Source organism: Rhipicephalus microplus, chromosome 9 (genome assembly GCF_043290135.1).
Source record: "Rhipicephalus microplus isolate Deutch F79 chromosome 9, USDA_Rmic, whole genome shotgun sequence".
NCBI lineage: Eukaryota > Metazoa > Arthropoda > Arachnida > Ixodida > Ixodidae > Rhipicephalus > Rhipicephalus microplus.
The window spans coordinates 56878269-56902715 of record NC_134708.1 but is presented as its reverse complement, the minus strand read 5'-3'; the positions used below and the strand labels follow the sequence as shown (position 1 = coordinate 56902715).

At 41.5% G+C, this 24447-nt stretch overlaps 1 protein-coding gene across 1 annotated transcript in view; it reads right to left on the bottom strand.

Moving 5' to 3' along the window:
• Positions 1-24447, bottom strand: part of LOC119163312 (glycine receptor subunit alpha-2-like) — a 138994-nt gene that overhangs the window by 21771 nt on the left and 92776 nt on the right. Inside the window, exons 2-3 of the mRNA XM_075873693.1 lie at positions 5872-6026; positions 2214-2299 (exon numbers count right to left, since the gene is read on the bottom strand). Coding sequence (XP_075729808.1) covers positions 2214-2299; positions 5872-5888 — 103 coding nt within the window. The 5' untranslated portion in view covers positions 5889-6026. The remainder of the gene's footprint in view (positions 1-2213; positions 2300-5871; positions 6027-24447) is intronic.

Here is a 24447-nt window from a genome sequence, read left to right as displayed (position 1 = left end):
CGGTTAAAAAACCGGTTATCCACCGACTGCGCTTGATTAGTAGAAAACGGTCCAGTACTTCATAGGTGGCGGCAATGAGGTTTTCCGGGTGAGATGAGGCGTCGAGGCGGGAGCTCACGCGAGGCACGTTTGCTTCGACTGGCCCCCTAGCGTCGTCTCCCCTACAGGCTGCAAAAAGTCTTTCCCCACCTAATGATGTAACTTCAAGTCAATGTGTCATCTTTTTTATGGGAACAGCTACACTATAGAACATAGCTAACGCGATCATTTGGGAACAGAATTACAGAGCAGGAAAAAAAAACTGGAGGACCCTGGAGGAGTCGAACAAGATAGCGATATCATGTTCTTATTGTGTACTTGATATACTTAGTGCATGAAAGCTTTTCGAATTTGCTATACACCCACTACGTGGCCTTAAAGGAGGCGCAGTAACATGTGTGCCTTTTGTAGTGGGATACCGGATTTAAACCACGAAGTCTTTATCAAATCCCAGGATCTGAAACTTTCTTGCAATGGTGCTTGTAGCACGCATTATTTCCGCAATATTTCATATTGCAGAGTGAAGCATGTATTGATTGATTGATTTGGGGGGTTTAACGTCTCAAAACCACCATTTGATTATGAGAGACGCCGTAGTGAAGGACTCCGGAAATTTTGACCACCTGGGGTTCTTTAACGTGCACCCAAATCTGAGTACACGGGCCTACAACATTTTCGCCTCCATCGGAAATGCAGCCGCCACAGCCGGGATTTGAACCCGCGAGCTGCGGGTCAGCAGCCGAGTACCTTAGCCACTAGACCACCGTGGCGGGGCAGAGTGAAGCATTTATACAGGACGAATTTGTTTGTGAAGCATGAAAGCTACTTTCTCTGCATTTCTAAGCAGATAAACTTTTTTGCACTAGTATCTAGAAGCAGAGTGGTGCCCGTGTGTCAGAACATCTGCTTGCCACGATAACGACCCGGTTCGATCTCTACTAGGACACAAACGACCCTGGTTCGGTCCCAAATATGACCCGGGGTTTCTTTATCTTGTATTTTATTTGCGCCATTCTCGATCACTCGGACACGCTTAAGATGATGATTTTTAGCTCACAGCCAATGATGAAGACACCCATGCCGGAATTTGTGCGAAACGAGCTCTTTAACGCTACCGAGATATTATGTACATCTGAACTATGATGTCGCCGCATCTGGTGCGAAAACTATAGTTCCACAGGTGCACCTAACTGCCGCAGAAACATCTGGGTGTGGCCAGACTCTCCACACATCACCGGCAACGTGTTCTAATTGTCTGCACCTTCCAGCTGCTCAATCCAAGTGCCACTTTTCTATTTTTTTTCCACGGCAACAAGCTGTGGCGTCAATATACAATCTATGACGAAGCTAAGCTATTAATTCTCACTCTCTATTCTTTCCATGCCCGATTTGTATTTATTACATGTCAGTTCATAATATTTCATGAAGTTCCGGCCATTCCCTGTTTCCGTCTTTGTTCGTCTCTACCTATTTGCATTAAGTAAATCTTCTGAAAACATGCTGAACCCTGCTGACTTCCTGTTCTGCAGCCAGATGCCCCGATAGTACATCGCTACACTCTCCTTGTTAATGTTATGTAGCTTACCAATAATTAGTTATTAAACTAACTGACAACGATTATGAACGCATACGAAGGTGAGCCTTCATATCGCTATTATTTTCACGTACAAAACCAGATCCCACATTATCACGTGACCAGTTGATGATGTTTTGTTTTTTCTGCTCATTCAGTTTCCAGAAAACGATAGATAGGCTCTTTTTAGCCGGCCACCCTTCCTTCGTATTCATCGTAACGTATTTTGAAATAAGCGTTCTTTGTTTTTTTTGTTTTCAGCGTCCCATTCGGTGTTCCTCTATACTTCTAGAAGTAATAAAAATGTTATGATGAAAGCACCTCTTCTAGTAAGCTATAGTTTTACCTTTTATGGCGGCCCCTCTTTGCAAGGTCTTCCGACAATTAGGGTACTTTATGGCTGTATAAGCATACAATAGTTTACTCTATACAACACTGTGTTTGTGTGTTCAATAGTGATAAAAAATAATGCAGTGAGTTGAGAAGTCTACATTAGAGGCATTTAATTCTTTTATCACTTGCAATGTCCACGGTCAGAACGTCGTGCAGTGAGGAGACGTCATCTACGGAGATAGAAAAGATATAAACGTTTGCCACTCACCATTCTTCTTGGGCGGCGACGTCTTGTCATACTTTCTAGGGTCATCGGGAAGTATGTCCTGAAGCGTCAGGTTACACCGACAGCTCCTGGAAAGGTTTAGAGCATCCAAAAGGTTGGTCATGCGTTGCTCCAGGACCACACTTAAAACAGTTGGAACCTATAATTTATGCGTTGAACAAAGCAATGAATGGGGCCAGTTGGTGAATGTTCACAGAGGAAAAAAAAGAAAAGGGGGACCATGACGTCACGCAGCCAAACTTTGTCAGCCAAGCTGTTTTGAAGTCTGCAGCGTCGACCCAACACGTAGCCTTCTGAGTCAAGACCACGCACGCAACAATACTTGCCGAGACTTCAAATTACGCCGTTGGCAGCTTTTATCTGAGACGCATTTGTTCGGTGCGAACCGGCAAGCTCACGCAGAAGGTTCAAAAATGGAACGCCACAGTGCACACTAAAGCCTATGTTACTCTCTCACGTTGAATCGGATTGGATAAACTTTTATTTGGGCCTCCAGAACACAGATCACTGTGTTGCGGGCAGCTCCCACGTGGGGACTGAGATGCCAAGCTCCTAAGCCGCCTCGCGGGCTTGGTGGACAGCCCAGAGCTGATCTGCCAAGGACGAGCTGCGGATTGCCGCCTCCCATCTGGCGGAGGTGATGTTCGATAAATGAGCGAGTTTGGTGCACTGCCAGAGCATGTGTTCTAATGAGGCTATTTCCCCAAGATGTGGACAAAAATTACTTGGGTATTGACCAGAATACATGATGTGTAACATTTTCAAAGTAGGGGACATCCGCGTTTGCGAAAGCCTTATTGTAAGTACGGTGGGCTTCACTCGTATGACTAACACTCTTTTCTTTCTTTTCCGTTCTCCATCACTGTTCATGATAGTTCAGCGCATAGTACTGTATATACTGACGGAAGAATTATTCAGCAAACGTATGTGGTCCACCTTACAGCTCTTTTAACACTGCTACCGAACGCGGTTACATAGAGTGTTTCAAGAAATGTAATCACACTTATTTAGGTTTTACATCATGAAAGCACCTTATGTATATGAGGAATTAATCAGTTAGCTCATGTGGTCCAGCCTATAGCTCTTTTATCGCTGCAACGAAACACGATTATATAGTATATTTCAGGAATTGTGATCGCACTTGTTTTGGTTCCACATTCCAAAGCCTCCATATATTTATGAGGAACGCCACGGAGGAAAGTTCCGGACGTTTCGAATACCTGGATTGTTTTACCGTGAAGCAACACCGACCTCTTGCATTCCACCTTCATCAAAGTGCAGCCATCATGATCGGTATTCGTCACCGTGACCGTCGATGCAACCATCCGAACACCATAAAATTAGACATTCAAGAAATATGTCAAAAAATCATTAAACATGAGGCACATGACACATTCAGTGGCTGCCTTCATAACTATTGTTTACTGTGGCGGCAGAAATCTTAAGTCAGCTAGTGGTGTCAGTTCTAATTAAAGGAATGATTGGAACTAACTTTACAATTAGTGAAGGTGATCGGGTGGCATGAGAGGATCGGTGCCCCACCGTGCCAATAGTAAATCGCCGCTTTGATATTTCAAAAAAAAACAGTGCAAGTTTTTTAGCACAGTAGTAACATCAAAACACTATCACCAGTGAATCTGAAACCGAAACGCTAAAAAGAGTCCTTGCCTCCTTTTCGGCGATGAAGGCCAACAGTACGCGTACAAAGTTAGAATATGCAATGTCCATCTGAAACCCACCTGCAGTATGGCTCCGAAATTCTCTAGAATACAGTCAAAGTTATGCTTCTACACTTATTCAAATTTCGTATTCATAAAACATCGGTGTTTCATCCCTGAAAGCTGACTGTAACTTATAACATTTGTCTCGTCTACAATTTGTTGAAACCATGTCATTACTTCACAAGTTTCATTTCTCATGCATCCCTTGATCGCTATTAGCAAATCATTCCTTGAACTCACAAGCCTTCTCATACTGGCCATGTACCACAGAACTTTCACCCCTGTGCCCGTAATAAAATATTTTATGCTTCTTTTTTTTCTTCTTAAAGCAGCACTATGCTGAAACGGCCTTTCCCACGAAGCTGCGGATAACACCACCCCATCAAACTGCATTCGGGGCGTTCTAGAAGTAACTTGACAGTCACCATTGTGACAACCTGATTTATTGCATATTAACCCACTGTTTATGTCCTACCCTTCTGCGGAATTTTCAATAAAATAAAAAAAGTTTCACTGCTACGGGGCAACTGCTGCTGGTGGTGGTGGTAGTGGTTAGAAGATGAGAAAAGGCACCTAATTTCTGCAACCCGGTCGGGAGCGCGGCGCAGTGCCTGAAACAATGCAGATGATGGCCTTCCCTAGAATGTCGGCAAGCTTCTACTCCCCTTCCTACTTCACTCATCTGTCCTAATCAGTGCCATACCGTGCCTCCGTGTTTCTAACCCTCACCGCGATTCTCCGCACCCTGAGTTATCTTTCCTATTTCTTCCTATCGTATACTGTTCATTGCGAAACTGTTCTTCACCCTATCTTTTTCTTCCATTCCCTTCTCGTCAGCCTCAAGTCGGAGTAGCACGAACAGCACTCTCTTTCTTCCTTCTTTCATTATTTATTCCTTTTCTCCCATTTCCCTTTTCCGCCATTCAGAGTGGTAAACCCGGGGCAACTTAGCTATTCTCGTAGTCTTTCATTTGCTTCTCTCTCTTTCTCTCTCAAGTTCGAGTACACAGCTAATGCTTATATGATCAAATGACTAGCAGTACAACCACAATTGACATTTCACTAACATTACAGCTGCGTGGGGTCTTCTTCCAAGGAATTTCCGAGACCCGGCGTGGCTCTGGTGTAGAATACATCAGAGCCTCGGAGACACATGATTGACACGCAGAATTCTTGGGTTCTACTCCTGCTGTATCTTTAACATTTATTCCTTGCTTTCAACGAATAAAGGCTTCCAATGCTAGTTCTTATTAACACTCTTGCTATAAAATTACCACTCTCTGTTGTCACTGTTCCTCGCTATATATAAACTGTCAAACAATGGTGGCGTACACCCGCGTAACATGGCCCGGGGTATACGGGTATGTGCCACACGTGTAAGAAGGAAAGAGTTTTACGTCGTACACGATGGCATTTTCGCATTAGTCATGTCATAACCAGACATTGAAAATTGCGAAACACTCTTAACCTTTTTTAATAACTTTCGTTCACCCAAAGTTGAGGAGATGACACCGTCAGTACCCAGACGTAGGCGACAAGATAGATAGATAGATAGATAGATAGATAGATAGATAGATAGATAGATAGATAGATAGATAGATAGATAGATAGATAGATAGATAGATAGATAGATAGATAGACAGACAGACAGACAGACAGACAGACAGACAGACAGACAGACAGACAGACAGACAGACAGACAGACAGACAGACAGACAGACAGATAGACAGATAGATAGATAGATAGATAGATAGATAGATAGATAGATAGATAGATAGATAGATAGATAGATAGATAGATAGATAGATAGATAGATAGTCAAAGTGTGCATGCAGTGCGCACAGTAATGCTTCGCATTTAAAATGACTGAACGATTGAAAAGAAAGGAAAATCAGCACAGGCATGCCATGTATCTCACCATATACAGAGTGACATTCCCAGCAGAAGCGCGCTAGCGACATTTCGCCACCTAACGGAGGAGTCCACGACTGCAATGCTTCCGCTATCCTCTGTAGCACCGCGCTGGCTGGATCAAGGAAGTTGGCCTGTCTCCGCCGAAGATGGCGCCAGCATCTGCACCGGAAACCGCAAGAGTGACGTCTACATTATTCTTGCCACGTATGTGCTTTAGGGCAAGGGTAGCGCTACACAAGTGGAATGTCCATGAGAAGACTGCACATGCACCACACAAACATGCAGGTTGTCACAAAGGCTGCCTCCCGAAAACTATACTCGTCAAAGAAAATAGCACAATAATCATTCCTGCTGTTTATAATCTGCTTTTTTTTCATATTTATGGTATTGGTTAAGCCACCCTACTTGTTCGAAAACCACGTTATGTCTCGTTGTTCTTTTTCTTTTTGAACATGTTAAAAACGAAAGCTTAAAGGCTGTATTGTGGAGAAGTGTGGAAAGTACATACACATTGTTTCAGTTTCTTGTTCCTTCCAACATAGAACATGAGACAAAACGCGACTTGTGCCTAAACATCTCTTTTTTAGCATTTGTAAAAAAAATATTTTAGATGGTTCTAATCGTGTAGAAGAATAAAACCAAGCTGATTCCTTGCCATGTTTTTATTTGTTCAGATGTATCATTTCGAGATACACAGCAGTACTTTTGCCCAAATGTATTTATATCTAAGTTTATTGAAGAAAACACCTAAAAATATTTGCTTACCCAAGTGTAGAATGTCAACAAGCTCTAATTCACAATTTTTCACATGAATGCCTTTCGTTTGAACAATGCTTCAAGTTTACCCAAACTTCATACCGCAGACGTTTGTGTTTACAGGAGAAAGGTGTGAGCGCCTTCCTTAAAATTCTTTTTCTTCATTTGACGACGACATACGACTCAACATCTATCTACTTTCAAAAGTTCTTTTTTGTAGCATTGTTTTTTTTTGGTTTAGCGAAAGGCGGATAATGGGATGACGGTAGGTGTGCAGCACTTCAAAATTATGTTTTTGTGCACATTTCAACGAAGCCCTCAGTGCGCTCAAGCAATAAGACCGCGGGTATATTTCCCCGGAGAGGACCTTGAGACTCAGTTGTTTTTGTTTGTTTGTAGTGCTGGGCTGTAAAATTTAGAGAATAACATAATTTTTTATTTAGGAGTTCATATATCCTTGCTCCTCTTAAAAAAAAAGCAATGAAGCTTTAGCTGGGCAGCTGTTCAGAGAGAACGCCTGAGGCGCAATTCCATTTTCTACAAGCATACTTACGTTTCGTTGTTCGAGATGGAACACCATTTCATGTTTACGTTTCGCTCGCCTCTAGGACTCTCTTAGTGACGGAGTGCTAGTCTTGCAGTCCCATTTACTGCCACTCGCTTCTAAAGAGTACTTCACATACGCCATTTTGTTTGGTACAGTTCGAGGAACACCCCATTGCGCGTCGCTTCATGCAATACTCGGAGAAAATGTACTGGACGAGCCAACTAGTTTGTGTAATTAAGTCAACCAAATACACATTTGGCCGAATGGGATCGGTTCACGTTTCTTTTCTCAAGCAGCGCAAAAGGGCTAGAAAGGTGGGCACAAGAAAAAGAAGGCCACAAGACTTTTTCAGCGCTCATTTTTGTTTAGTTCCCGTTTTATACGATGATTTCACTATAGCAGAATTGTAAATTACTTGTGTTGCTGTCATTCTTCTTTCATTCGCAAATCATTTATTCACGTTTTATTAATACATAGTAAGAATAAGTAAGTAATTTATTCGGTCTGTAGTAGAAATGATATTTGATATTTCGGCTTAGCAGCTTTTTTCTGACAAGGTGGGTTAAACAGGGCCACAGACCACACTTTTTCAATAAAAATGGAGATGGCGAGGTACAACCACTGTTTAGCGATGTTTGTGCAGTGTTTGTATCTGTGCATGGAGCTATACGTATGCAAAATGGGTAAAACGTGGAGAAGTGTTTCATTCTTTCCACCTTGCCTTACTCGACTACATCAGACCGAATACGAGGGCACAGTTTCGATGTTGTTGAAGGTAAACTAACTGAAAGGGTTCCTGAAAAACTTTCCGAAGTAAACATCGGATACCTTTAGCAGCGGAGTTCATTGCTTCTTGAGCCGATGGTCAGAAAAATGTCCTAAATCTGCCATCAACGAACACAGTTTAGAGGGTTTGTCGCACGCTTTAAGAGCTACGTCTGTGCACGTCACAACCATAAGCGCACGTCGTAAACGCAACCTCTCTGTATAAGCGTAATTCCCATGCGCATTTCTATCGTTAAAGAGCAATTGCAATAATAGTAGTATCAATAATATTGATGGTAATAATATTATAGACAAATCAATTAATCAATCGATCATTCAACGTGCCTTGAAACAACCATGAGGTCTTTGTACAGGCGCACGCAAAAGTCAAGTATCACAACAAACAATAGAATATATACACTCTTCGTCAAACTCAAAGAACGAGTGAAACTACAAAGAAAAAAGTCAGAGCAAATTGGGAATAATATAAAGAGGGAAGATGAGAATCGTAGAAAAGAAATTAAAAATAAAAGGGAACATACACAACTATGTAGAAACCTTCCTGAAAAAACAGAAAAGGGAAGCATCTGTACATTGCAAAAAATTATGTTAAGAGTGCAGAACTGAAACACTGACAGTTGACGGTGAAAAACATCGAGATCATGAAAGGTAACCTTACAGGAACTTTGTATTCTGTGAACAAAAGAGTGTTGAATGAAGTTCGCAGGTACATGGCGTGGTCAATTCTCTCTGGTTAAATAACGTGGAATATGAAAATTTACAGATCTGAGAAGTTAAGGGCAGTATAGCATACCATGAATAATAATAATAATATTATTATTATTATTATTATTCATATTATTATTATTATTATTATTATTATTATTATTATTATTATTATTATTATTATTATTATTATTATTATTATTATTATTATTATTATTATTATTATTATTATTATTATTATTATTATTATTTACAGGTGTTTATTTTCCAAAAACCATGATACGATTATAAGAGACGCTGTTGTAGCGCGCTCCGGAAAATTTTACCACCTTGTGTTCTTTAGCATGCAGCTTAACCGAGGCACACGGGCCTTAATCATTTCAGTCTCCATTGAAAATGCAATCACTACGGCCGCGATTTTATGCTCGAACGCTGTGCACTTGCACCGCGCTATGAAGAGTGGCGCTTGAATATGGCAACATACCATGGCAATCTGAACATACCATGGCTGATCTGAAGGCCACTCCTGATTTGTCCTTGCTATCAACCAATAGTAGCAGTTTGCTGTTTGACGACATGAATCCGTCTACCGAACTGCCAAACAAAAATGACGAAATGACATCTGTTTGAGTAGAACGCACTTTACAAAATAGGAACATCGCGTGCTGATGGTAAATTTGACACACCGTGTATACAATCACAAAGTTTAGTTGAACAGTTTATATCAGCGCTTGTTGTTCGTAGAAAGCGTTTTTTCAACAAGCAAAGGGGAGGGTCTAGGAATCTTTTAACCTTCTGGTCGCCGCAGAGGGATAATTAGGGTTAACAGCGGAAGTGCCTCAGGCTGGCTGGCCGACGTTTCAATAGGAGGACCTATCTTTTTCAGAGGAGCCCTTAGAAAAACATAGGTCTTCCCATCGATACCTCAGCCAGCCAGTCTGAGGCACTTCCACCGTTAACCCTGATTATCCCACAACGTTGTTTCCATCTGTCGGCGCCCTTTTAGATTTTAGTTGCCGTAGAGCAATTCCTTACCTACGTACCCGAAAACACCCCATGATGACCTTATGGCTGTGACCTTGTGATTCTAAGCTAGACATCACCGGTTCAACGCCAGTCGTGGCTGAATATTCGTTGGGCTTTACGGAAAAAGAGAATAGCCGGCGCCGTACACAGACAGCTTTCTCCATAGACAGATATCAGAGGCAAATCTCCTTAAACTATATTCACACGACGGAAGAAATTGCGATTAGACCCCAGGAATCGCGCACTCCATACGTGACCCATTCCCGCTTGACCGCTGCAGACCACGCGGAGCGATTCGTAAAATGGCGGAGACCCAATTCACGGTTGGGATCATCAGGGACTTATGCTGAAATCCTCGCCTGTATACGTCGAATGCTACGCTGTCGTGTGAGTGCTAGCTTCGGAGGGATCCGAATCACGTTACTTGTCACGTTGACTGATCCGTCCATGATCACGTTCACAGTGATAATACAGCTTTAAGCATGATTATTGTTCGTTGGCTTTGTGCGCCGTAGCCGCCGCTCACGACGCCGAGGAGTAGGACGATGAACCCACGCGTTCAAAACCGCGCTTTTTCTATCACCTATCATGCCCCAGCGCATTCAAAGTGCTCGCTATACGTTAAGACGATGACGATAGCGCTGATGATGATCAGAACAAGCGTGTTCTAGGCTGCACATTCTCTTTCTGCCATCACGGCACTGCACATTCAAGGTGCATTGATTATACGCCATGAAGATGGTAGTGAGGCTGATGACGATGAAAATTGAGACGATAACAATAACGGACAATGACTGGCTTCAGCTGTACATGACGTGTCGATATGCTCTACGATGCATTTAGCATAACTGCAAAACAAGCAACATGTCCCCAGACCTCGTCTTTGCCAACTTCAAGCTGGATCTGATACCACAAAACAGTAGTAATGAAGGTATTGATGGATTTGTGGGATTTAACGTCCCAAAACCACTATATGATTATGAGAGACGCCGTAGTGGAGGGCTCCGGAAATTTTTGACCACCTGGGGTTCTTTAACGTGCGCCCAAATCTGAGCACACGGGCTTACAACATTTCCGCCTCCACCGGAAATGCAGCCGCCGCAGCCGGGAATCGAACCCGTGACCTGCGGGTCAGCAGCCGAGTACCTTAGCCACTAGACCACCGCGGCGGGGCGAGTAATGAAGGTAAAACGAAATTTCATATATAATGTAATATACTTATGGTAAAATTGGAAAGGTGTGCACGTGAACATTTGAGGACAGTGTCAACTTATGCAAGCACACTGAATATTGACGTGTTATTTTAACTGGTTTCAGTGTGCTATTTTGTTCTTTTTTTTCTCTTTCTTTAAGTATTGTTAATATTGGCTACAATTCAGTATTTTTATCCGCTGCAGAACCTATCGATACGGAGTAGCCGAGGTATTATGAACCTTAAGATCTCCACAGCAGAACTGAACAAAATACAAAATTGTCAACACAACACAACATACGATTTATGATCAATAAACCAAGCATATAACTGTATACCGCTTGGTCACTCATTGATTTGCACTAGTGGTCAATTTCGTGGGTGATTTACGGTAGCACCAAACACTGGCACTGCTTCGTCGAGTCATGACAATTTATTTCGTGGATACGCAGTGTTTTTATTTTCCTTCAGCTTGCGCAGTAAGTCGAATTTTCAAGTAAGAGCCAAGTATTCTACAAAGAAGTATTGCTTAGACAAATAGTACGGAAGTCTGCATCACAACCTGGCCCACAGTTTGTGATTCGCAGTGGTGGCTTATCGGGCCATGGATTTTGTTGAAAACCTTGAAAACATGTTCACTTGTTGGTGAAATCCGCATCATTTTATTATATTCATATGGGAAAAATGTTCAAATATCTATGTGCAAAGAGCCCGGCCGCGGTGGTCTAGTGGCTAAGGTACTCGGCTACTGACCCGCAGGGCGCGGGTTCGAATCCCGGCTGCGGCGGCTGCATTTCCAATGGAGGCGGAAATGTTGTAGGCCCGTGTGCTCAGATCTGGGTGCACGTTAAAGAACCCCAGGTGGTCGAAATTTCCGGAGCCCTCCACTACGGCGTCTCTCATATTCATATAGTGGTTTTGGGACGTTAAACCCCACATATCAATCAATCAATCTATGTGCAAAGACGCTTAGAGGCTGCCAAATTATTCCAGTGTTGTAAGGAAGTGATTACGAAGACGTATTCTACGAAGCAGCGCAAAGCCCAAAATTATCGCGATGAAGCGAAGAACCATCGCTGCGTGCAGTAAATTCTAAGAGGCTGCTTTCGATCCTCAGCGATTGTAGAATGACAGCTGTGCCTTTCCGGCTAGAAAAGAATAAAACGATTTGTTTGGCGAATGTTACCTTTAGGCTCAGCCGAGGTGAACGCGGACAATAGAGCATCAGCGAACGGCTGGTATGAGACGTCAGTATTTCGTGCTGCCAGCACAATATAGGCGCTGGCTGCAACGAAGTTCATTCATCGTCTGTGTTCATTCAGCATCTGTGTATTGTGTAGTCGTGAAACACAATGGTTCCCTTGTCGCGGCACGCAATCGAAGCGTGTGAACTCATCGTCCTTGCCAAAGCCAAGACACGAAAGACACTTTAATGTCCGTAGACGAATGGTTTTTATGCTTTACAAAACCAAGCAAAATAGAGTTGTCACTCGACATATTTTGCTTAATCGTGATTTTTGTTGGTAAATAATTTTTGTCGCAGAAGACCAAGACACAGCGCGCATTTGTACACGTTTGTTTCCTTAGATTCTTGATTGATAGATATGCAGGGTTTAACGTTCCAAAACCACCATATACCTATGAGAGACGCCGTAGTGGAGGGCTTCAGAAATTTCGACCACCTAGGGTTCTTTAACGTGCACCCAAATCTGAGCACGCGGGCCTTCCTTAGATGCAATGAAGCTGCTTCAACTGCTTCTATGAATGCACGTTTCAATTTAGTTCCACGAAGAACTACCTTTGCTTCTTCATAAGAAACGTGTGGATCGCTATGCAACATTTCTATGGTCAGGCATTTTTTCTTCGCTTGTACTGCCATTCTGGGGTGCGCCTCTTATAAGTCGTGATCGTGTCTAGCGACTGCAATCGTGTGAACATTTAGTGACCGGAGAAACTCCTTATGACAGGTTTAAGGCCCCTATCCCTTTTAGATTTCTGCAAACTGTAGAAAACAGTGTATCAAAATATTCCTACGCTAAGGAACATATATCTTTGAAGCTGGACTTCGCCACCCACAACCATGTGACGAATGCCGAAACGCTCCGCTTATCCGTCCGATCAAAGGCGTGCTCTGGCTTCAAGTATTTCCGATGAGGTACATGCCTAATATCAGGAGAATTCAGTATTTGTGGCTTAAGCTTCTCACGTGGGCGTGTCGTGAAAAAAGAAAAGTGTTGACATAGTTTCCAACAGCGCCGCCAACGTTGCCATCCCACCTTTTTTTTTTCATGGTTTTCTCTTTCCATTTTATTTTCGGTAATGGAAACCTGCTTCGCTTTTTCGTCCTGGTTTTTATGTTCCAGTGTAACATGGTTCATTTGTTTTGTAACTGCAGCTATCTGTATAAAGAAACAAAAAGTTAAAGCCGATCAAAGTGGCCGGTAGCAGTTTCTTTCAGTAATTTTGCGATGCGAAAGTTTCTCACGAAGATTTCCCAATCCCATTGCTACGAAGCACTTCAAAGCGATCGTTCTTGAACGTGCCTTTCTTGTTTCTTATGTGTGTATGGCATAATATACACCAATATAAAGAAAACTGAGGAAGTACGGTGTTCCAGTCATGAAACGTATTTTTTTTTATTTTTTGTGAGACGGAGTGTTAAAGCACGGCATTTACTTTGAAGAGACTTGCACAAAGAGAGCTTTCACACGCACACGCACACACACAAACAAATATATATATATATATATATATATATATATATATATATATATATATATATATATATATATATATATATATATATATGTGTGTGTGTGTGTGTGTGTGTGTGTGTTTGTGTGTGTGTGTTTGTGTGTGTGTGTGTGTGTGTGTGTGTGTGTGTGTGTGTGTGTGTGTGTGTGTGTGTGTGTGTGTGTGTGTGTGTGCGTTCGTATACCAATCTTCCTAACTAGTTGTTTTATTTATTAAATTAGTTCGTTTAAAACGAACTTTTCAACCGAGCTTACGTAAAAAAAAACAATTGGCTTGCTAAGTTTTCAAGAGTAAGTCGTGGTTAAAATGAACTTTGACAGAATAAATTACTACCTTACCTATGTTTACCAGGAACTCTTGCAGCAGAGTTGGTTAAGTGGCACTCTGTCGCTTTTGTATTCACATGCTTGAAAATTCGAAGAAACCTCGTGTCCTTTTGCCTAATTAGCGCCAGAAGCATAAGCGGGGGCTCAACGTTTCAAAAGACTTGCTCGGATTTCTACTTGCACGGCTTAAATGAGACGCTTGATAGCTTGTCACTAAAATCTGTTCAAAAGCGATTCTAGGTTATAATACTTGCCGCGCAAGTTTCTGAAGTAGTTTCAATACTTTTTTTTTCTGCTAAGCCTCAAGACATTTAGGACTTGAAATATTTTTTTTTTTGCTGCTAAGGCTGAAGACTCTGTTGCTACTGTAGTCAATATGAGCTTACTGTATATAGAGGCAAAACTAGCACCAACTCTGCAATGCTGTATGGAAATATTGTATTATACTGAATTATCAAAACACAAATAGTTGAATCTGTATTGATAAATTATTTTCTATATATTACCAGCAAGAAAGACTAACAAAAAATAAATAAGGATAAGCGCGTAGACATGAAGCAGGGTAAATATGAAATTTTCTACGTTGTAACAAATCCGAATAAATAAAACAAAATTTGAATTCCATAAAATACTCTTCGAATACTTTCAAATAGGAATAACACAAACCAATAACTTATGCAAATACATTTGTTTTCGATCAACAAGATATGAAGAAGATTGTTGAACTGTTTGGAAAATATGACGAGATATAGCGAACGCCGATCACGGAATTTTTCTGACAATACGGACTTTTGTCGAACCCTGAATTTTGATTCCCCAATAAAAAGGAACATGAATATTATGCATGTCATAAAACACTGTGTGCTTTATAGTACTGCATATGCAGTTATTGTCCTCATGTATTGTTTCTTGGTACATTAAGGAAGAAGCAACGCCATTGCGCACGTCACAGTTATTCGAGGTGACAAAAACAATTGCTCACTCGACAAAGTAGTGCTGATATCTTAGTATCCTGAACATCGTTTATTTTTCTGAGCACTCATTCTCAATTGGACGACTAATAAAACAGATTTACATGATGTTCATTTCAGGTACTTAACTTCAGGATGTACTAGCGCAATGCTGGGTTTTCCTTTTTCTAGACATGCCTTCCTAATTATGAACTGGCTTGCTGCTTGTTTTGATGATTTGTTCAGTAAGATTTCGGTACTCCATTCCAGCAACCTTCTCTGCCTCATGCACACTACCAAGCTCCAGTCACTTGAAATGAATACTGGACCATTTGGAATGAAAAGAATAGAACAAAAGAAGGAAAAGCAATGTAGATGCTGGAACTGAATTTTTTTTCGTGTGTGTGATTATAAAAATTATCAAAATTATCAAAATTATCAAAATTATCAAAATTTAGACTATGTTTTGCAGCTTTTATGTGCACCAATACGAAATCAAAGCAATCATTTTTTGCTTCATAAACGAGCTTAGTGGTGCACGTAAGATTGAGGACGCCGTTCCCCCGGGGTTGGTCATCGTCGCTTGCTCCTTTAGTTGGGTCATCAACTACAGCTCTGCCTTGGTGAACAAGTAAATTCTTCGGCAAGCAGATGCTGATATGAAAATCTCAAGCAACTATTGAAGTTAAGACAAGGATGCCTCAAAAGCAGGGAACGTGATTGGTATGTTCTGAGGAACTTTCTTTTTATACAAAGGCCTGCATTTGCTCATCCTCTTTGGAGTGGCCGGAGCTTGCTATTTGACGTCCAAGCGTAGATAGCCTGTCATTGGTCAATGGTTGAAATCAAACGAGAACTTCAAATGAACTGGATGCACTTTTTGCTCCAGGGAGCTGCCTTGTGCCGGCCCCGCAATCTAGAGTTTAATAAAGCTGGACAGTAGCTACACTAGTACAGGTGGTATACACAACGGAAAAGAGCGATCCCGTTTCACCACGCACGCTCAATGTCATGATGTCAGTTGGTGTAAGTTTTTTTTTTCCTGTAGAGTTTCCGGTGTGCTCGTCGGTGCAAGACAAGATAAAAAGAGTGTAAAGCTCTCGCCAAACTTACAACATTTTGCTTGCTTCGACGAATTTAATAAATGTTTGCTGCAAATCAATTTTTATGAAAATAAACCCGGCTGCTGAGCTAATTTGGTGACCACTAAGAAAAGTGACTCCTGACCTCTTCATAAAGTTAACCGACGATTACAATAGTCAATAAAATAAATGCCGAGCGCTGCTTCATCATGGGTCAACGCCAACTCTTTTTTGAAGTCCTGGCTATCCGCAGATGTAGAAATCAAACATTCGTTACGTATAGACTGCCGCATAAAAAACTCGGCGCTTGAGGGCCACGCACGTCACTCTGCGCAGTGCAGACGTAGCGTACAGTGTGAAACGCCGACGGCAGCGTTATCTATCCACCGAAAAGCCTGTCACGACAACCGAAGCCAGCCACAGTGCTTGTGCAAGCAGTGTATGCACACTAACAGCGGGCGCGGGGCAAGCCTAAGTGACGAAGGGAGTAAACGAGGTTGGAGGACAGTGGCTCATGATATCGACGGAGTCCACGTTCCCTCTTTTTCATCCTCGTTCGCTTTAACACTTACGTCGGTGACGGCAACGCCGGTCAACTGGGTACGGGTGCCTGAGAGTCGCGCTCTAAATGTTTGCTGCGGGTGAACACGGTTAAACATGGTTAAATCAGTTTGATCGTGTGAAGGCTCACTATTGATTACTGCTTTGAAGAAATGAAGAGAACATTGGTTTGCAGAAATTCAGCTTCACTGCATGTCTTGCTTTAGGCACAAAAAAGACGACAAATCTACAGCGCCTTCACTAAACGCTTCGACAAGAGAGCCAACTTTTTGCCCCCTAAACAGAGCGCACCGACACTGCTCAGAGCCGCCGGCGCTGAATGCAGCCAGCAAATCTAGCGGTGGCGACAAGAAACACTCCTCTTGGGCCGCTGTTTATTTTCATGAACATGTCGCATGAGTGTTTTGCTGAATTTCTTTGTCTGGAGCTGGTCTCAGCTGAGCTTGAAGGCTATGTTCAGGGAATGTTTTCTAGTTATGTAGTGCGAAGAGTAGAACTGTCGCTCTAATCAAGTTTGCCTCTCTATTTTCGACGTTACATTTACAACAGTATTTCAATTCTAAAAGAAGTAAGTAAACAAAACAGAAAAAAACTAGCGGGATGCGAGTTGCAGCTACCCGTTGAAGTTTATTCGCAACGAACGCCCCCTTGAGCTAGATCTATTTGGCCTCTACGGTGTGCTTTAAATTTTAATTGAGAAGCGTGGAGACGACGATAAATGCGAAGGTGAGGCGAACTCAGCTCAGTGGAGTAAGTTTACTTCTTACAAGTTTCTCCCTTGTTTTGTTGTTTGTTGTTGTTGTTGTTGTTGTTGTTGCTGTTGTTGTTGATGATGATGTTGATGTTGTTGTTGTTGTTGCTATTGTTGTTGATGATGATGTTGATGTTGTTGTTGTTGTTGTTGTTGTTGATGATGATGTTGATGTTGTTGTTCTTGAGCAGGCCACACTGTTTAATGGTAAGGACACAGGCCCAGACAAACTCACTGTCACGCTCTGTGGCAGTTAAGATATACAGCACTACCTCCTTTTATTTTCGTCATTTATTGTACGGGGACGCGCCGCTGTAACATAAAGAAAATTGTCAGCTGTCGCAAAATGATGTGTTTATTGTGCTATTTACAAAGGCGTTTGCGGGCGATGACTAAAGATACCACCTTGCTAAAGAATTGAATAAATGAAAAAAAATGTAGGACCAAAGTGAAGTGTGAATGATGTAAGAAACATACAAGTGACCTATATTTTTCAAAAAAAAAAAAACCCGATAGGAAGGAGAATATCAAACCTTGCAATGAAATATCCCTAAACAGGGGGCTCTGTCTAGCAGACGTTTTGAAAAGCGGACACTTCTCCCTCAAGGCTAGAACAGTAGAAGGAAGTTCTGCTGTAGCCTTGAGGGAGAAGTGTCCGCTTTTCAAAACATCGGCTTGACACGACAGCTGTTTACAATTTTTTGTTGTTTTTATGCATCATGCTCTCCCCTCTTCCTGGTAGGACCACGTTGCACACTATTAGGTTAGCGGAGCCACAAGTTTTTTTAGGCTTCTTGTTCCTTGCCCTGTTGGTTTATATTGCGATCTGTTTTAAAATTCGTGACAACTTCGGACGCAGTTTCGTAACGTATTGTATTGATTTCTTTTTCTTTCTCACTTATCCGACAACGCTTGCGCTGCGTTTATCGGCTATCGAGGCCATCGGCAGCGGCGTTATTTATACACTGTCGCCTTACGCTGAGCCTTCAATTATTTTTTCTAGGTGAGAGAAACACCGTGTAAGTCGGACACCCTTCTTATTTAGTTTAAATTCAGTTAATCAATTATTCTATCTATCAGTCAATTGATGACGTAATTGGAGATCTTGACATGTTCAAAAACAATGCTGATGTATCAGAGCTTTAGGCTGCGTGAAATGAAAAGGCAAGAATACTTGAGACAGAGAATAATAGGCTCAAAAATGACAACGAAAAAAAAACTCAAAACAACTTAGCACAAGACCATAAACTAGCAGAAGAAGATTAAATTTAAAAATTTAGGAGAAACGTTTTCACCAACAAAATTTAAAGGAAGCTTTACAACATTATTAACATAAATATTGCTCACTAATCTGATAAGTGTGTTCTATAGAGACAAGGAAGTGATCTCTATAGGGCCTGAGACAGTCAGCCACTTTTCAAAAGATGTCAATAGAACTGTGGGTTTGGTGCCAGAATCTACATAAATGGAGACACTGACATGTGTGCACCAGTACTTCCACGCATTTCGATTAACTCCTTGCTGAAAAACAAAAACAAATAATTTACTAGGATACCTGTCTATGGACATTTTATATATGCAAACCCATTATATTGGTCTAACAGGCTTATAACTTCAGGTATCTGTAAACCAGGGACGTAGCCACGGAGACACACCTGAGGTAGCTGCTGCTTAATATATATATATATATATATATATATATATATATATATATATATATATATATATATATATATATATATATATATATATATATATATATATATCGAACGCGATACTCGAAGGTCGTAGGCTCGGTTCCTGCTCATGGCAAGCTATCTTTTCACCCACTTTTATTTCTTCATATTTACATTACAAATGGTCTAATAGCTTCCCCTATACATTTCTTGGCATTATTGTCTGTGAGATCTAATTAATAATGTGTCAAAAAACGAAAAAACGAGCCCTTAAGTATACACTTCTTTTTCTTATACATATATATAAGGAAGCTTACGATGAGAAGTTTATAAACAGGGGTTGGGGGCTGGAGCCCACGTTTCGAGAAGCGGACTTGTATTTTTGAAGGCCACAGCTAATTTCCCATACGCTGGTCTGTGTATGCGTCGTACGTTCTCCTCCAGTCGAAACAAATAGAGAGAGGGCAGCTGAAAAAGTGGGGGAGGGAGCGAGGGACCTTGAGAGGCTGCTGTTTCGAATGGGGTGAGTCAGAGTGAAGAAGGTAGACCATGAAGAAATAAAGAAAAGAATGGGACCCGTATCTTCATGTTAATCTGCAAATGTCGACAAAAGATGAATGTCTTGCGTGTGGGGAGAGTGAAGAAATATTTATTTGATGTTCTGCGCAAGAAAATCAGTGAATGGTAATCTGGAGGCGCTGCGTTAGAGTGCCTCGAGAATGCAGCGGAGTCGAACGAGCGCATCAAGTCACGTCACGCGTGAGAGACGAGTGCTATCTGCCAGTTATCTTGGAAAACGAAGCGCGCGCGCCCTACACGCCTGCCTCAGAGGTGATAAGGTGCAGAACGCAAGGCGACGGGTAGATGCCACCACCGTGTCGTCTTAGCGAAGCGTTGGAAACACTTGCCTTTTCGTGCAAGCGTTACATGGTCAGCGCAACGTGATAAAGGCTACGCTCCTTAGAATTACTTATGTATGCCTTTTCCAGTAAGAGACACACATACATAACATTTATTTGTTGTTATGGTACCTCAGATATGCTCAATAATTGTTTTTTATTGACAATCGCACAAGTATGAACGCTGAATCTTGAGGAATATTCGTGGGCGCTGCGGATGGGGTCGGCCGTTAGAAGTATGTTTAACCACTTTGGTGTCGTTTAGGGTACCGTCAAGCGCGGAGAAACAGACAAATGTACAGGCAAACAGACCAAAAGTTTTGCTCGGAGGTCCCCAAAAAAGACTATCGTCTTTAAAAAAGATGCCTTTTTCACAGCGTGCCACTATCTAGATGGAGCAGCTGACATCTGAATGATGGTTATCTGAGACCGAAACAAGAGTGAGAGAAGGAGAGAAACTAGAAAGGCCCTATATACATACCTACATACGAGATACTGACATACTTGAACATAGCTACATATCTGCATATGTCAGAAGATCTCGCATGATACGGCGTACGTATGTAAACAGTGTCCACGCATCCACATATGCGTACATATCTAAAATGCTCGATGTTCGTGGACGGTATGATATCGGTGCACATGAATGCAAAAACTAGACTCCCAGAATTATCGGAGATTCGACAGAAGCTTGCCTCGCAGTCATATGGTTGTTTTGACATGAAAACCACCAGATATATTCATTAAATAGACATGTTTGTACTTACATATTTCTTAATGATTTACTAATCAAAAGAACACTGTGCTGTCCTCGTAAGTACAGAAGGCGTTTGTGCTAGCTAGCTCCGAATATATGCATAACTTCTCTCGGCACAATGTTGAAACGCAGATAAAGTAAATAGAGAAATAACGACGTTGCGAACAGGAAAACTATTTACGGTGCTTTAAAATAAGGTGCACATAACGACGTTCGAAACTCGAAAATATGAAGGCAGTTACGAAAACAATTTTTATTTAATAAGTAAGCGCTAACAGCCAAACTAGTTAACTCTGTGCGCCGGTTGACAAATAAGCAGAATGCATTTAATAACGCCTTAGTATTCGACTCCCTGATTTCAATCACTTTGGCTCGAGTTTTCTGATACAGGCATATACGCAACTACATTTTGAATTCAATACCGAAGGGGTGGCTGGCACCGTCAATCCTCCACCTCATTTCGCGTTATGCCAAGCAATACATAACTGCAATCGATTCACGCTTGCCATGTGGAAAATATTTGAAACGTCACCAAGACGTTGCGTTTATTTCGTGAAATTATGTGGAAGAAGTTCGATAGCAGGATATTCTTTCAGTATTTTGGAATAGAAAACGCAGTATTTCACTAATGGAAAACGCTGACACCCAAACATGTTCAGTTGACAAAATGAAACAAACTCCTGGTCATGCTCTAGTGGCACAATGAATTGTGCACAACAATATTGCGATCTGTCAACGTGTGATTCCAGGTAGTAAACAAGAAAGTGGACTCTGCTAAATGATTGACAATTTTTATGCAGAATAAATCTTCACTTGAAGTTTTACCAGTGTTAAACATCTCGCTTTACTTTGAAGAACGTGCTCAATCATTTTTCTTCTCTACTTTTTGCTCCTCTTTCCCAGATTTTATAATTTTTTTCTTCGCTTCCCGGTCAACTTTCTCAACCTCCATAATTTTTCTCTCGTTTTTTTCTACTTCAACAGTTCTTATATCTATAACATTATTTACGCTATTTTTTCTACTTCCCTCTCTTTAATGCTGTGTTCCGCGAATTTTTTCTTTTTTTTTTCAATGATTATTGCTCCCTGTCCTGATATTCTATTATCATTTTATAATTTTTTGTACCTCTCAATGCCAGTCTCAATGTCCAGGAACTTCTGAACTATCTTTTTTTATGAACTACGCCCTACCGCCCTAATACTGCATGATTTATCAACAAACGCCCCACCACAATGGTCTAGTGGCTGAGGTACTCGGCTACTGACCCGCAGGTCACGGGATTGAATCCCGGCTGTGGCGGCTGCGATTTCGATGGAGGCGGAAATGGTGTAGGCTTGTGTGCTCAGATTTAAGCGCACGTTGGAGAACCCCAGGTGGTCCATATTTCTGGTGCCCTCCACTATGGCGTCTCTCATAATCATATGGTAGTTTTGGGACGGTAAACCCCACATATCATCATCATTTGTGGACACATCTTTCTTGTACCCTTCAGCTTATTATCGATCGCAAAATACTGCGCAGCCTTTTACATCATAAAACTATGCACGCCCACACGGAAATAAGACTTATGCTACGTGCAGTGAACTGAAATATTTATGGCTGTGCTAAAAACAAACACAGTGAAGTACCAAAAAGTGTTCACGTAATTGACGAAAAACCTGTGGAATTGGCAAGGTCACCTTGAGCTAGCGGCTTCAAAGCGGTGCACGCCGACCGTCGTTATTCGAGAGAAGTAGTTTAAAACTTTTAAACACTGCAGTTGCAGTGCAGTGGCAGAAAGAGAATCACCACCAACATGAAAAAAATGGTATAACACAGAAGAAGTTATCGAGAAAAAAACGAATGAGGAGGAAAAATTGACAGTGGTGCGATATATAGTCATTTCGTGAAATATAGCAATCCCTGACATACGGCGTGTCGTAGCTGCCAATAAACGGCCGGACGTCATAAATTGAGTGGTCACGTACTTGCTCTTGCCTTTTGTACTATTGATGTTCACTGCATTGTTAAGACAAAGGTGCTTATCGGAGGTTGGTGAAAATACCGCCAAGGTACTACATTATCTTTTACTGGAAACAACAGTCATTTAATAAACAATCTCAGCGTGTATAATAACCTGCATGATCCTTTTATCTAGAAAATGATCGGGCCTACTATTCTTTTGTTTCTCCTTCTTCCAAAGGGAAAACTACAATGACGTTACCGTGGTTTTACCTAATGATTCAATGACTTCTGCATAGGTAGCGTATTTTGTCATCATAAATGTAAGAAAAATAACATCAGTACAACATTAGGTGCGTGCTGAAAAATATTTCTTAGGAAACACAAAGCGCTAATTAGTTATTTTACTTGACAGCTGTGCAGGCTTTGTAAGCCCGTATAACGCTCCTTAAAAATGCAACGCAGGGTCAACGACCTATGAGCTCCTAGAAAAAGTTTGAAACCACCAAAATATTGTCTACGTCTACCAAATATACATCTTCTGATGAGCAATTGCAGTAATAAAGTTTTTTTTTTTTCGGCAGACGTTTGAAAGAGAATGTGTCTATAGTACACATGATTCGTAGATCTCTTTAGTGCCTCATAAACGTAAGTTTGCAGCAGTCTCATTAACACTTGATGTTTAACGCGCAAATGAGGTTTTCTACGAACATCAGCACCGTTTCGTGACATCTTGTATACAAAAGCAATAGTCGATGACAATAATCAATCTCTTGCCCTTTCTTTGGGCAATGAAACAGAAAACCTGAAAATAAATTTATTTTGTGCTAATGTTGCTTTCATAGAGACACACCAAAACACAACACGTGCGCTGAGAACGCAAAAAAAAAATGGCTCAACTAGTTGAAGCGCTACTGCCGGCATACGGGTAAACCAGCAGCAAGGCGCAATCAAAACTGCATGTCGGTCATTAGACTGACAGGACGCGTTTATCGTAGAGTCTGTGACGCGTTTATTGAAGAACTAACACAGGCGAAGCGACCAGTCTTCCGAAACGGATCAATAACGACCACCAACAACGGTCTTCGTCCTCGTCTTTCGCTGGCACTGCTGTGTGCGTGCTATTCATTCTACGAGATGTTTAAATGTGAAGCCACTATTTATAACATTTTCTTTTTGCAATGCGCTGAATGTCAACGTGATCCTGCACAATAAATGCAGTAGAAGCCAAAGTTTCGAAGCAATGATTCGGATGGCAACAAATTGACACTATGCGACTAGACAAACATTCAAAGAAACGTTAGCAGTTGACTGCTGTAGCAATGCACCCTGTGTAACTCAACGAAACGTTAGTTTAAAAAGCGAGACCACTACAACTAGCAAAGCCACTTTCGTGCGTTCCATTACTCTACCGCAAACCAAGTCGTGAGACGAGCACCTTTGTTCTAAGCGTTTTCTGGTACACTGTGTGTTCATCCTCTCTTTTAGCAAAGCCATAGTGAAGCTGTTTCAAGTAAAAGTATTCTTTTCGCTATCAAGAACCTTAAAAGGACCAGTACCTAACTTCATAGCTAATATTCGCCTACAACTTCAGTGGTGCAAGCATCTGTTTCGAGCCACGATCTTAAAGAAACTTTGCTTATTTATGTGGCTAGGTGAAGTTGGGCTTTGTAACACTGCAGCTACACCCTTGCTCTGAGAAGAAAGCACCGTCCTTTTCTTTAATTACACTCTTGGGAAAGAAAAAAAGAGACTGCCAGTCTTCGAGAAATGTTTCTGGCCACGGTGAGCCGACGCCTCTGTCGTTTCCTTATGCAAACAAAACACGTAATATTAGCAAGACAAGCGCTTGTTGAACTCTCACACCATG